The following is a 15,768-nucleotide window of genomic DNA, read 5'->3' as shown; positions in this document are numbered from 1 at the left end:
TCATGTTGTTGATTTAATTAAATTGTGCAAAGAATATGTCACAATAGAATACAGTGAACCCAAAACAGAGGCCGCAAACTGGAGCATGAAAGTTGGCCTTCATAGCTAATTGAAAACCATAAAGTTCCGCTACTGTTCAAAGGTCTTATTTCCGAAAGATAGATCCAAGGAGCAACAGAATATAAAGATTAGACAAATTTAATATTAGAAATATACATAATTAAATGCATTGAGATGTTTTGTTCTGCAGTGTTTCACTGTCCTAGTATTTGTGGAGAGAAAATACCGTCAGGAGGTTATTAAACAAACACAATCCTACCTTTTTACCTGTTTCATGCTAAACAATAAGTCTGCATAGAATGAATGTCTAATTGTTCTAATTCTTATTCCAGTTCTTAGATTACAAGTTTTTTATAATGGAAGTCAACATAGAGTGACTTCTTGTTCAGAGTGGATTTATGTCAGTCTATTAAAAGCTCCCTGGAGGCGGCAGAAATCCACACTGATTAATTAATGACAGAAACACAACTGAACAATTTCAGGAAGCGTTAACAGATCTTTCTTGGCAAACTAATCAATACTTCTTCCCTACGCACAATGTAGACACCCAACACACTGACAATGGGGTAATCCCCACATCTTGTTTCAATGCTCGACTGTAAACTCTCATGTGCAGCGTCTGTTTACGTTTGTCAAAAATATCACCCATGCTTTTGTTTTTGGTTCCGCAATGGCATCACTTTGTAAATCTGAGGGTATGTTGCACAAACATGTCATCTCCCTCCTTCAGAAATATTTATAAACATCACGTAGAGTAAATACTGGATTTGCTAAACGCAGAGAGAGGTTTTTTAGTTTTTTTGTGTGTGTGTTTGCGCACCACAAAAAGCCTTGATGATTGCTGGGTCTTTCCTCCACCACAAAAAGCTTGGACATGGATAGCCGGGTCTTCGATGACCTCAGCTGATCCCCTCCGCTCATCTAGACCCAAATCCTTCAATCCCATCCAAGAAACTTACCCCCTTTACCCAAACCCCTCTTAATACCTCCATCCAAAACCTCAACACCTGACCCCGAGTCCTCCCTGTGACCCGATCGCCCAATCACAACTCAGACACAACAGCACCAACAAAGCAGTACTCACCCCAGAAGAAGTTCTGTTGACACGGTGTCACTGTGCTGAAAAGGCTGTTAGATGCCATAGCTGCCTCTGGTCGCAGCAAGCCCAACTTTTGTTCCTCTGTGGTTTCCGTGACCCTTGACACGTCCTAAACCAAGAGCGAGCAGCGTGTCATGAAAAAAAAAGAAGGAAAAAGCCATCCACAAGACATGCTTTTTACGTATCAACTATTCAGATGACCACAAGTAACAACCAGGTCTGGTTTTATGGAGAAAAAAATTGCAGAGGCAAATATCGCCTTTGCGGATAGATCAGATGGTGTCGGACTTGCTTGCTTGGCGAGTGTGGTTGGAACGTACTTACTCGCTTAGCGCCGTCCCTGTGACTGGTGCTGGCCCGCGACGATTAACCATTTACACTCCGGGTCGCCCTCAAACACCAACCCCGAGCCGCACGTCTGTGGTTCTGTGGTTGTTTGGGAGGCGAGCAGAGCCCTCACACAACCCAAAAGGCACCAGCTTTAAAACTCGTCTCTTTCCTGCCCTCCATGTGCCGTCACTGGAGAAGCCCGGGTCACATGGCCTCTGACGTCATCACGGCACAGCAGTCGAGTGGGACAGCCTACCGTTGTGGCTTTCTTCCCTCTCCTCTTCCTTCTCTCTCCTTGGACTTTTTTTCTCTCCTCTCTGGCTCCCCTCCTTCCTCCTCTCTCTCTCTATCTCTCTCTCTCTTACGCGTGGATCAGCAGCGTTTTCGGGCTCTCTGGGGCATCAGGCTCTGACACTCCCATGAGTCAGGAGGGCTTCAGTGGGGGCAGCTTGTTCAACCGCCCATGCCTCCTCAGCATATGGGGAACAGGGCTCTCCTCTCCCTTCACTTTTTAACCCCCCTCTTCTCTCTCTTTCTCTCTCTCTCTCTCTTTTTCTCTGACTCCTCACTCTGCTCCTTCCCTAAACTCCTCTCACAGGCTGCTGTGCTGCTCCTGTCTGCCTCTGAGCAGAGAGAGCTGAGTTTGGTAAGATTCGAGGGTGTGAGTGAGGAGCGAAAGGCTGGCTGGCTGGCTGGCTGGTTCGCGGTGTGAGACTGGGTGTGTATGAGTGTGTGTGTGTTTGCATGTGCAGCAGAGAGAAATAGAGAGACAGAACGGCTGGGTGTGTGTGTTGAGAGAAAGCGGAGGTGGTGTGAAGCTGCTTATTTACAGAGGAGTGTGCTGCCTCAGTGTCACTTCAGCAGACACAAGGTTTTTGTCTCTCAGAGCCTTTTCATCCCATTTAAGTCTCCCTGTTTTAAGACAGTAGCCATTCTATTATTTTAGTTATAAGCAGAGCTGTTCTAATGTTAAATTAACTTTTCCAATAATACATTGGTACCTCTTTTTAAGATATATATATATACACACATTGTTGGTGGAAAAACAAAATCTCTGTCTAAAATTAAGCTCTCCACGAGCATAAAAAAAGGCCTGGAGTTTGTTTTTGTGTGTCATATCACACCATGTGTCCCCTTCAACAGTCCAAGAAGCTTTCTCTTCTTTGCATTTCATAAACAAATAAATGAAGGTATTAGATCAGTATTTAGACTAGCTTTTGCTGATACCTCATACCACATTCATGGTTGTATTGGAGGCCACACATCTTTAGTTATAACTCTCATAACTGCATTTGTACACAAACCCTTGTAAGCCTCTTCTGAACTTTAACTGGCTCTCATTGAGGCAATATGGGGGGAGGGGGGTTATTCCTGTAATAGGCTGTAAATAATGGCCACCTGTCTTCTCTATGAAAGAGATGCCTCGTTAGCACATGGAGACACACGCACACAAACACCCTGCAAGAATGACCTGGCAACACGGAGCACAGTGCAGGCAGCTCACAACAGTCTACGATGAATCATCACACACACAAACATTCCCACAAACTCACACACGCAGCACACACCCTCAAACGTCACGGCTCGTCTTTGATCAGCGATGAGAGGTGTTTGTTTCAACAGATCAAAAACACAGACGGGGTGTTCGTACAGAAGACGAGGAATGTGTGGAATGAAGCGGGGAGTTCAGTCAGGTTAGGAGGTGTTTGAGTATCACAGGCAAATCGCCACTGGCCCCTGGGAACGTCTGACTAAGCATTAAAGAGAAAATAAAAAATGCCTCGAGCTCTCTCATTATGATTTATGGTTGCCAATCAAACTACCTTTTAATCAGTCATATAACTTTCCCTGTTGTTTAATTATTGCCTTTCATTTAATAGGGCAGCCAGTCTGAATACAAACAAACGCATTCTCTCACTGACATTTTGGTAATCAAGCCTGTCAAGTCATTTTGTTTTATGAGCAATGAGTTTCAAGATGTCCGTCTCCAATATATTTACTTCCACCATAACAACATGAAGGTGACAATCTTGTTTCTGAGGCTCACGTCATTAAACAATCTTTGAGGAAAAAACTACTGTGTTTTGTCATGCTACTGCCATTTTAAATGTATTTGTTCAATTTTTCTGCATCACTGAGTAACTTGTTACTCTAACGCATTTAGTTTAAGGCAGAAGTCTCAGAGGTATTCATCCAATTTCTCTTTGCAAAGCAAAAAGTACAGCAAAAGTAAGGTCATTATAAAGTGAATTACTGGTAAATGATCATCTGCTACAATAAAAACAGGCTGTGTTTACAGAAGGGTTGTGCAAAATAAAATATGTTTTCACAATGCTGTATTGATTTTCCCGCCACCCCTATATGAATACATTAGATGTATAAAAATGATCTATTTCCTCTAAATTTTTGTTATTACAGCCTTCGTGGCTGTAGATGATGCTTTTAAGAGGCTGGCTCTTTGAGCCTTAAGTTGCTGCGAGCAAGAGAGAAGCAGTGATAAAGTAAAGCAAGGGTGATGAAGGGTGCTGGGCTAAAGTAAATAAAGCACTTAAAGAAAGAAATGAGCTGCTATTTTTTAATTGTTTCCCAGTCGGTAATGCTCTTAAGAACTAATAAACTTGTCTGCAGCTCCCGCACAAACATGCAAGAAGGAGTTAGTGTTGTTTGTAAGTAGCTCTTCATTTGCACTCTATGTCTCTGTGTGACCGTCAGACATGCAGCTGTCACACAGACACAACACAGACAGACCGTTCAAATTCATAGGTAGGCATATATCGACACTTGTAAAGTTCTTTTGGGGTCTCAGTAAGTTTCACTGTTACAAACCAACAAAGGAGAGAGACTGTGATGCTACCTGATTATTATGTGAACACTTAGTCCCAACCTGCAGAGTGTTTGCTGTGAGCTCTACAGTACTGCACAATGACAGACACACAGAACTGTCACAAACAACAATATGGTGAGAGAGAGAAAAACAGACAGGGGCCTGACAAGGTCTGTGTAGATACAGAAACCAACACACACTGAGTGTTAATTGAGAGAGAATATTTTAATATAGGTCTGTATCCTTTACAAAATAAAAAAGCGTCCTTATTGAATTAATAAAACGCTTATTGATTATTTCAAAGGAGTTGGTATGTGTTCTTTGACTTTTTATGTACCTGTATCGTGTGCATGTTGGTCATTTAAAAACGATAAATTTCACAATTTGGGTGCCAAGGGTTTAATTTTTGGTGCCATGGTAACTAAACAGGTATTGATATAGTGTAAGAATAACCAGAAATTTGAAATGATGTTATTCTGAAAACCCTGTTTTAATAAATTTGAATTGAAATTGTGAATATAAATATTTTTGATTAAATAATACAGCAGTGTGTCTCCTCCTCTGAACTTTCACATTTTCAGTATATTATGCAAATTTAGTTGCAAAGTTTCGTGACACGTTTTGTATCAGTGAGGATCTTGCAGCACCAGCTCTAATATTTAGGGCATTCATTTTAGCATTCTTAAAATAAACATTTGGTCCATTTCTCAGTTTGAATGTAATGTAATGTACAATAATTCTAATGTTCATGTAACAAACGATGAAGAGGTAGGATTTTTTTTATTTAAAGCTGAGTATTAAACAAAGGCCCTGAGGTATCTAACAAAAACAATGCAAAACAATAATGTACGTTTTGTTTGATGTCCAAGTCTGCATTATCAACATGCTTTCTACTGCACACAGTAGAAATACTTACATAACAAATGTGAGTATTTTCAATATACCAAAACAAATACCTCTCTGAATAATAAAACTATTCATGCGGTCAGTACTTGACAACTGACATTGAATCTTGTTTGTGTAGTGAATGAAATTAATAAAAATTGTCAAACATGAAACGCAAACAATCTCCAAATTCCGCAGCACAACAGCATTTCCACAAGTCTCGGCCACCTAACTTATTTTGGTGCAGTGAGACATTTTCCTTGGCTCGCTGCTTTGTAAATATTTGCTGTCTAAAACAAGAACATGCCTCTTGAGTTTCAGCGCATGTTACAGAATTCTTACGGGGAGGCTGTTCAGATTCTGCACACTGAACATCACAGTACAGGTTTTTTTTAATTTTTTTATCCATAATGCAATTTACCTCAATGGTAAAAAAGACTATAGTCTTCCACAATAGTCTCTTTGAATAATTGTTTGACTTTTTGTTTTGGATCACCAGTGCAATGCCGAAGGCAGAATATACAGAAGGATTAGTTTAGTACCTGATACTGAAGTCAAGAATAACATTTAAGGTCATGTATAAACATTTTGAAAGTTATTGCGAGTGGAAGCCTTGCTGTCAGAAACAAACCTTCGGACAGAGTGCAGCACTGCAGTGAGTTCAGCTGAGCTACAGTAAATTACACACAGTTTGATGGGAATATAATTTTCACATCGTGATTGAATCGAAAATATTCAATGGAAAAAAAAAAGAAGTAAGAATGTCGAGTCTCATGCATACGGCAGGAGACATAACTTCTTGGGTGGCGCAGCAAGTGATAAACAACCTTGATGGTGAAAATCTGAGTTATGACGATGTTGTAGTGTCAGATATCTCTGCATGAATTCTTTAGAAACTGGAACGATTGAGACACAAGGGATGTATAATGTTTTCCCCTGAAACAATCACAGTGGGTTTATTCAAGCAGGCCAAGTATTTTACTTTCTCACTCTTTGGCCAGGTCGGCAACTCAACAACCTTACCTATGGCAAGTCTTTTTTTTAAAGGTTTATTTTTGGACTTCTTTATGCCTCTATTTAGAGACAGGACAGTGGACACAGTCAGAAATCAGGGAGTGAGAAATGCAGGAAAGGAGCCACAGACCAGACCCGAACCCCGGGCCGCCTGCCTGGAGGACTGCAGCCCCTGCACATGAGGCGCACACACTAACCGACAGGCAACCAGCGCACTACCTATGACAAATCTAGTCCATCACTGAAACCCAACCACGATCTATGCCCTTGACTATAAAAACGTCTGAAAATGGAACACAGGAAAGTTGCAAATTGCATGATTTTTAATACAGCTGTAAAATATAAAATACAATATACTTATTCAAAGCAATTTATTTTTTCTCGGCCTGATTGGAAGGATTTTGGCAATTTAATTTTTCACACACGTGAAATATTTCAGTGTGTGTGGTTTTAAACGCTACTTTTCATACTATGCGTGTATAAGCAGTGCAGGGAGTTCCTACAACATTAAAAAAATTGAATATTTGTATTGGAAGTACTGCCAGCTTGGAAGGGTCTTCAATTTGCTGTATGGACAATTTTGTAATATATGTATTCCTAGCTGTCAAAAACATGCTTTTATATGAAGGTAATAATGTTAAATGCTGGAATATCATGTGGAATATAATATTTCATTCATTACTGCTTCTCCACTGGTGGCCGTATACTACACTTTACTGTATGTTTGTGTGTGTGTGTGTGTGTGTGTGTGTAGCTAAAGAGCCTGGCCATAGTCTGAGCTCTGGCCAAGGTCTGCCCTGAGGACTGTGGTCGATGGCCCACCCTGCCAGACACTTTCTCTACCCTACCACACAGGACCACACACCTTCAAATGGATTTGCTTTGTTATCTCAAGCTCTCACAGAAACATAATAGAGGTATCATGTGTTGGAACATGATTAAAATTACACATGCTATTAACATAGTGCGTGTGTGTGTAAAGCAGTGCTGCAGCATACAGTGAGCTGATTTCTTGCTTTGTCACAGCGGTGAAGTGTTTTCTCAGAAATGTATTTCTCGCAAGAGAGTTTTTTTCTGGTGACATTTCGGGTACAATGATACCTATGATGAGTTAAAATTAACTCAGACTGGGGCTGTGTGTATTCGTCTCTCTGCGAAGGCTAAAAATGACGTGACATAATTAGCCCAGAGCAGACATTACACACGTGGAGGTATTACAGTATTAGAAAAGGAAGGGCTTATTAATAGCTCTTTTGGCTCGTGTTGTGTACTCTCTCTGGCGAGGCATCAGAACAGCCTGGCAGGGGCAAACAGGCAGGTACAGTGATTCACTTTAACAGGCGACATCTGTAAAACGCCAAGGTAGTTTACACTGCGGCCAAGCCCAAATTAACGTGCTTTCATTGGAAACAAACACCATTTGCAATCAGCTTCTGTTGGCGGCTGCAGCGCTGGTGTGAACGCAAATATCTCCTTACAGTGCTGCTGAGGCGGGACGATGACCTGCAGCCATAAAACGAAGCAAGAGTTACGGAGGGCTTCGCTTCAAAACGTTCCAAAACTCATGGAAGAGTAGAAACATAATCTACAACACTGAGTCAGCAAGAGGATGTTGATGTTCTACATGAATTGTTGGGTGAAGTACGGTACAATATAGTCTTCATGAAAAGTAGATATTTTTCTTTTGGAGTCCAGCGGTGGTAGCTGCATCTTCCAGTGACTCGAGCCCCCTTTCTTGTGGTGTCTGGACGGCTGTTTTTGGAGTCTCAGCTTTGAGTGAAAATAAAGTCAGCCTTTAAGTAATAAGGGGAAATGTTTAATATCGAATGGCGTGTGCACAACCTAAACATACATTAAAAATAGCTCCTGGAGTTGTGATTGCAAAAAATTGCAAAAAATAGTCAGATCATCGGTGGAGGCCGCAATGAGGAGCCTGTGGCTGACCACCGAAAGACTGAGCTGAGCCATGTCTCTCCCCTCCCCACCTCCATTCCTCATTTTAATCAAGCGGCCGGTCCAGGATAAACAGTGCCTACCTACACTGCAGTTCAAACAGCGAGGCCCGCAGAGACCTAAGCGATGATTTCTAAATGTTCACTGACAAGTTGGTTTAATTTGTGTGCTAAGTAGATGGAGGTGGACCTCTATATATCTTACCAACTTGGCGTGCATACCACTCTCCCGCAGTTTCTCCACCTCTGTGAAACTTTATGGCGCTTCTATGCATTAAAAGCAGACTGGACGTCTACAAGTCCTGCTGTCTGGTTTATATATGCCATGCTGTGTTAAAGGTGAGGACAGGTCCCAGGCCGCTAAGACCTGAACTGAGACCTTCAGCGGCTTCTTCATACCAAACACGAGCTGACCATGACTTAAGACTTTTTGATGCTCCCAAGTCTTCTTCTCGGGTTCTCTCTGCAGCCTGCGTTCAGTGAGGTTGGTACAGTATAGCTGCAGCGATCCAGAAACCCTGTCATTGTGTGGTTGGTTGTCAACAGCTGAGAGATTTTACAATAGCAGCTAGGCAGAGGTCAACAGAGTGTAAGTGGCTCGACTGCTAAGTCACCATTATAATTACAACGCACTGATGATACAACTCCACTACGAGGTCACATGACGCCCTCAGTCACATGATGCGGTCACTCTACGCAAATGTCAATAACAAAAATGACAGTGTGCAGCGTGTGTGAGGAGGAATACGTTAACTGTGCACTGGCCATGACTCAGATCTTTGGGTCACGACAGCCAATCGCAACCTGAATGAGCTTACACATAAGCTGCCCATTATGTGTCTCAGAAACTCGGCTTACTCTCTGCAGAGAACAAAGTCTTCCTGATAAAAGCTCGCCGGAAAAACAAGCCATTATGAGGAGGAGTTCGGCACTGTGTCACTGACAATGGAGCAAACAAAAGGCTCTGTTGTCTCATCCAGCCGGTGGGTTCTTTTTTCTTTTCTCTGTGGGGCTTTTGTGATGGATAATTGCCCTCCTCACATGATTTCATAATGCTGTGACTCGTCTTTCACTCGCTGTGTAACACAATAACAAGACATATAAAAAAAGAAGGGATCTAAATCTGAATTTTTGACATTGTTTAGAAGTGGCCGCTTTTCTTCGTTGTGGTGTATAATTTTAGAAAGATGTACGAGCAGGACGTTGACTTGAACCAGTCATAATACAGCCCCAAGCACAGGCAGGCGGGCCAGCTCGTACAGTTCACTGACTGTATTGTCTTAGGATAACCATTTAACAGATCTCACAGTATGGGACTATAGTTTATGGGTTTGAATACAAGGGCTGCATGAATATCAAATTCAAGTCAGACGGGAATACTCCAAATCAACCCTGAGTTGCCCAAAATAAAAAAAAAGGAAGTTACTGCAGTGTTCGACATTGTACATGTATTTCACATCTCACATTTATTTCTTATTTTTTAATATTTATATATAACAGCGTTTAGTGTTTTATGTAACACTAAAATTACAATAAAGCTGTTTAATGATGCTATGTAAGGATATGTTTATCACCTGAACCCCTTTAATGATGTACGTTTCTATGCAGTTTACTACAGTCTGCAAAAAAAAAAGTGTACATGAGAAGGTGTGTTGCTCAAAGGATTGTGTAAAAATCATTTTGAGCACAAAGCCGTCTGCAGATGTACCGAGCGTGCGCACAAGTAACCCTCAGGGCATTGTCTATTAGATGCTCAGTAGGTATGTAATCTTTTTTCTGAGTCAGCAGAGATCAATCCCGGACAGGCCAGACAAGGAATGTATTTACTCCTTCAGAAAAAGAGAGACTTCAAGCACAAAGCATAAATCACATTATAATCTATGCTCGAATTTGATTCATCCAACAGCATTTTGACACACAGGAATGCATTACGGTGTAACAGAGTAACGGCGCAGTTGTAAACACATTCTTTAAATAAACCTGCATTCCAGTGTGAGCCGTTAAAACATGTATGCAGATTGAATGTGCTTATTTTGAATCTCTGAGTACATTTAAATCCAAAGCAAGTCATTTAAATATGTTGTAAATCTGGTACAAGACAAAAATCGAATTGTTTTCTTGAATTTCTAAAATATAATAGAAGATCTTTGTTGTTTTTTCTTGATTGCAGGTTTAAGTATTAAAATCATCTTCATCATAAACAGCATGAGTTCATTTTGAGAATTAGTTAAACAATATTAGTTGAGCAGTATGTTTGTCTTTATGAATCTTTTGCCATTAGCTTTCTTTTCTTGTCACCTTGTTTATGTTCAGGAAATTTCATTTTTTAACATTTGTCATCCAAATTCAGAATATAACTGTACTTTAAAAAAAAAAGAAAGAGTAGTAGAAATCCATTCCAAAGAGAAACCAATCTCGGGGTTATTTCTGTTGGGATTTCATAACACACTGTACTAAAAAAAAATGGCAATAAAAATAATTATCCATCAAGGTGAATTAGTGTCATATTGTTGGCTGTCCATTAAATGTACAAGCACATTTCCAATACCCAAACAGATGAATTTAAAGATGAATCACATTCAGCAATATAATTGGTACACATGTTCAATGTGGAAAGTTGGAGTTTTTCATGAATGAGGGTTTGGTGAACCGTGCCATGTGGCAGCAAAACATTTAATGCAGCAGGAAAAATCTTTCATGTCCTAATTTAGCAGAAAGACCAAACGCAGCTGCACTTTCTGTTGACTTCCAGCAGCACGCCTCCCTTCACCAGGCGCACAGTCTTTTATTAATGAACAGAATTAGACATTTCTGTGCCTTTTTAAAAATCCAAACAGTCCAGAACGGTGCCCAAACATAAAAGAAGTACAGCTGCACTTAAATGTGGCCTTCTTTTTAACATTGCACTTTCATATTGTTGCCTCTATCCAATGCTATTTTACTGTTGGTGGTTTTGGGATGTGTATCTGTGAATTACAATGACTCCTTTTTTTACTCTCCAAACATTCCAGCAGCCTGCAAGATGAAATGCTGGAATCTGAGGCATGATGCTAATTTGAAGACTAGAAGACGAATAAATCTATAAATCTGACTTAGTCTCTCGCCCGGGGATATACAGCCACGATAATTACAGGTTGACTTTACAGACATGCAGACATCTCTCATCCGTAACGCTAATAGTATAACCAGCAGGCTGCTGCGTGCTTACTCAACGTCTAGCAGAAGGGGTGAGCAGAGGTAAGCTGTAACAATGATATCTTTATAAAGCAGGAATAGGTTGTCTCAAATTGAGTGTTGTTATGACAAAGATTTACTATATTTTAAAAAAATTAACTGTTATTGCAGAGTAATCATCTAATTGTCATTCATGTATAATTCTGAGAATATATATTTAAATAGCATTTGCTATTGAAATGCAAAATCAAACTGTGCTGTGGCATAATCTGGCAGCCTGGATTTAAACATATTTGTGAGTGTACTTTGCAAGCTTTGATTAACCCTCGCTAACAAACGGACAAGCATCCTCCTCTGCTGGCAGCGTGACTATCTGAAGAATATCTAACACAAAGCATAATGGATGATCTGGGAGGACATCGCTGCATCTGGATGTAGTTAAATCCTTGTTTTGCTGTGTCCTTCAGACTTGGTGCCACAGGCCCAACAAACTCAACCAAGTAGAGTTCAAATGGACACAAAACCAACAAGTGGTGCCGTGAAGACTCTCCACAGAGGTCAGCTCCGGGACTCACCGGCCCAGGAGACAATGGATCAGGACAGAAAGGATTAGCTCGCTGGTACAGGCCATGAAACGCACACTTCACAGGTTTTAGACATTAAATAGACAAATGGCAATGTAGGGGGCTTTTTTGAGCTAAAGACTAGGGATGTCCAAAATTAGACCATTAAACGTCACCCTTGCTTGTCGGCACCTCAATTCCAAGTAAGTTAATATAATGAATAATTTGATCAATTCAGACCCGCGGTGCAGGTCAAATGTTGTCTAAGTAGCCATCCACCACTAGCCTGAGCTGTAGCTCCAGTTAATGGCTACTGCTGTCCTGCCATAATGCTTTGCTACCTGGTTGTCAACCAGCGCAGTGGATGGATTGTATCTCATAGGAGCAGCAAGGTTTCCCCGTTATTTTTTCTTAAAAATGGAGATAAAGTTGTACATAGGCTGCGTCATGTTAAACTGGCATGTAAACACTTGACTTAATTTTGACTGTTTTCCGAGTGTTTTCTTAAATTTAGACTAGTCTGAATACAAATTTGCATTTAATCAACAGTGAAATTATAAGCGAGGAACATACTGTATCTACCGTATTTTCCGCACTATAAGGCGCACCTTCAATGAATGGCCTATTTTAGAACTGTTTTCGTATAAAACTACGTTTTATACGTAGTGCATTCACAATAACTCAACGTTGTTCAAACGTTAATGTGCATATTCACAATATCTCCCAGCCTTGTTCAGTTGTAAACACGTAAAAGAAACACAGTCTGATACCGCTAATTCAAACGTTAGTGCATAACTCAACATTGTTCAGTTACGTATAACACGTAAAGCTCACTTTTTCAGTTCATTCCCCGTCCACGAATCCCTCGAATTCTTCTTCTTCAGTGTCCGAATTGAACAGTTGGGCGAGTACGGCATCCAACATGCCCGGCTCCCTCTCGTCATTATCCGAGTCAGTGTCGCTGAGCGCCGTGTACAACCAGTATGGATCAACCAATTAACCAATTGATCCATATATAAGGCGCTCCGGATTATAAGGCGCACTGTCGTTTTTTGAGAAAATTAAAGGCTTTTATAGTGCGGAAAATACGGTACTTAAGACAAAACAAAATGAAGGTCTGCTCAGATTTAATCTACACTGTCTCCTTTTCCTGTTTCCTTTTTAATTTCTCCAACAAAATTTGAGTTTCCTTGGCTCACTGGGTGGGCTGGATGAGGTCCTCCCTGGAGACCAATCAGAATAGGTGAGTCTCCCATTTCAATCGATAAAACCCTCAAACCCTCCGAAGAATGGATGGAGGTTACATAAGACATGACAAATTTCCATATGGAATTCTATAACATGCCGTTCCCCCTGCTGTCTGCTCCATCCTGTGTTGGTCGGCCTCTCTGCCTCTACCTCTGCATTGTAGGAGTTCATCAGAGGCAGTTATATTGTTTTTGCATGGTCAGACTGTTCCGGGTATTTTTGCGGCCGCCTGTTTGCACACCTGGCGGAATTGTGAAAGTTTGTCTTGGGTCATGTGTGTTTACCCACCCCAGGGCCCTAGAGGTGACCCCATCACGCCACCGCCAGCGAGGCCAGCACTTGCGTGTGGCGATTTCCAAAGTGGCCAGGCTTGGAGGAGGGCCATACTGCCTGTGCTGCCTTTCAGCGTACTGGCCCCACTCTGGCTGTGCTTAGAAGAGAAAAGTGGAGGGGTGGGGTGGGGGGTGGGGGGACTTGTTGGCAGGGCCGTGCAATGTTTTCAGAAGCACAGACTTCTGGCAGCATCGCCTCAATATGATGGAGAAAAATGCCTGCTGCTAATGAAAGCCAGCAGTGTCTCTTGAATTGGACGACAACCCGAAAGGCATTATGTAACTGAGATACAGTAAACATTTCAAAATTGTCTCTCAACAAATTATCAGTGTTTATTTTTTCCACATTCTATCTGATATTTTTGAACAGCTTGTAATTGAAGCAGCGACTCCGTATGTAGACTAAGTTTCTTTTGAAACGGAGGACATTTTTCCTGTAATTATGTTTTTATTTCATAATCAAAAGGTCCAACAGATTTCAGGAGGGCAAGTTACGGGCATATTTATTGGATGTCTAGATGTTGATACCTAATTTGCATCTATAAATAATCCAAATATTAAGATAGAGTTCTTGGCTTCAAGTTAATGTTTTATTTCGGATGTGTAACTGGAATTCAATCACTGTGACAAAATCAAGATCCGGCTTTATCATGTGCAAAACGCTGCCTCTAATGAATGCTCCTCTTTCATTCATGTTTTGATAGTGGTGTTTTTGGCCCAAGCTCAGCGCTGCACCTTCAGTGTGTATTAGTCAAATATTTGTCTAGTTCAAAAATACATGGCTATATTGAGATGGGAATAGGAATAAGATGATTTAATGGCCACACCAGAGGGCCTACTTGGGTGCCAAAGTTTTGCAATTTTGGTGGTCTTCTCTCAGAGATCAGACACCAGGAGGGTCGTTTAGGAGACCACGAGCTGCCATGATTCAAGACCCACTGAGGGGACATGAAAGTGTGCAGAAGATGGAAGGGTCCGGATGGTAATTACTGATCATCAAGGCAAATTTCAAAGGGTGACTAAATAGTCGAGAGTCTTGCATATGATAGATTTACAGTTTTTCCCCTTGGTGTCTTCCCTTAAGAGTCGGGGTGGGGAAACAAAATTTTTATGTCTGCACAGACATCATCACTGCTCAATAAACTATGAGCTCTTCCTCAACGCGGGAGACTCTTTAAAAAAAAAGTAACATTAGAAATATAAAAGCATACCAGTTTGTCCAACTTACATATTTGCTGTTCTGTTTACAGACTGCTGCTCAAGCAAAGCACAGTATAACCATTTAATCCCACTGAAATAACAGAAACGAAAAACATTAAAGAGAAAATCTGTCTCGCCCTTTATTTGGAATTCTAAATCATCCTCCCTTTGACTTTTCATGCTGCAGACCAGCATTGAAAATTCGATTTTACAGTATATTTAACAAACCAACTTGCACTCAAAATAGATTGAAGGAACATTTCATCCTAAGCGCTGTTTCCCCTGGAAGATTCCTGACAGTATAACTTACACATAGCACTTCATATATCACTGTTACTGTCAACTGTCATAAACTTTGGAATAACATTTGTCCTGTTGTATTTTTCTCTGTGACGGGAAATTTGACGAAATGTTCTTAAGTGTCTTTGTGTTACCCTTTGGCTCACCAGACACTTAAATCGATACTTCCAGAAGGCTTTATTAAAGTAACAGCATGAGGAAAATGAATCAATATAGCCAGACTGCTGCATTCCACTTTAAAATATAGCAACACTTAATGACTATACAACTCTTGGTATTAAAGCATTGAAAGTTCTTGTCATTTTCTTCATAAATGAAAAGTTATTCATTTACTAACAATGCAGTTTATCTTAAGTGGAACAGTTACAGATAAAGTTTGAACTACTTAAAATAATTGAAACGTAATTGCAACAACAGTACACAGGAAATGTGGGACAAAAATGTGAGAAGGAAAATGTGTGTTTGAAGGAAGGGGGTCAAATGGTCCCATGTATCATTTTCTAAAGGACCATTCCTCACTCAAGAGGGAAACTTAATACTTTAAAACAGTTCACCTGTCAAGTACTTGGGAATAATATTAAATAATTCAAAATTGATATTTGGCATTTTAGAGTGGCGTTACTCTCACTGGACACATTGCTAGGTGCCCAAATACAATTTATTGAATTCCCGGCTACATTTGCCAAGAAAGATGTGTTTTCCAAGCTGTCTGTGAGTCTGCTATCCCTCCTTTGGTACTGAGGTCAAACCGGGAAACATGATTATACGCAAACTATAACTTCCATAA

At 40.7% G+C, this 15,768-nt stretch overlaps 1 protein-coding gene across 3 annotated transcripts in view; it reads right to left on the bottom strand.

Annotated features, from left to right (window-relative positions):
- Nucleotides 1-2,243, bottom strand: part of runx2b (RUNX family transcription factor 2b) — a 40,702-nt gene extending 38,459 nt beyond the window's left edge. Inside the window, exons 1-2 of one of the 3 annotated variants that reach the window (XM_065963996.1) lie at nt 1,484-2,243; nt 1,145-1,268 (exon numbers count right to left, since the gene is read on the bottom strand). In XM_065963996.1, coding sequence (XP_065820068.1) covers nt 1,145-1,202 — 58 coding nt within the window. In that variant the 5' untranslated portion in view covers nt 1,203-1,268; nt 1,484-2,243. Of the gene's footprint in view, nt 1-1,144; nt 1,269-1,479 lie in introns of all 3 variants that reach the window. The other 2 variants (XM_065963994.1, XM_065963993.1) reach the window with 2 other exon arrangements.
- Nucleotides 2,244-15,768: the final 13,525 nt, after the last annotated feature.

The sequence above is a fragment of the Labrus bergylta genome, chromosome 15 (assembly GCF_963930695.1).
Source record: "Labrus bergylta chromosome 15, fLabBer1.1, whole genome shotgun sequence".
In the NCBI taxonomy this organism is placed as follows: Eukaryota; Metazoa; Chordata; class Actinopteri; order Labriformes; family Labridae; genus Labrus; species Labrus bergylta.
The sequence above is the reverse complement of the archived record's forward strand: the minus strand, read 5'-3'. Positions and strand labels throughout refer to the sequence as shown.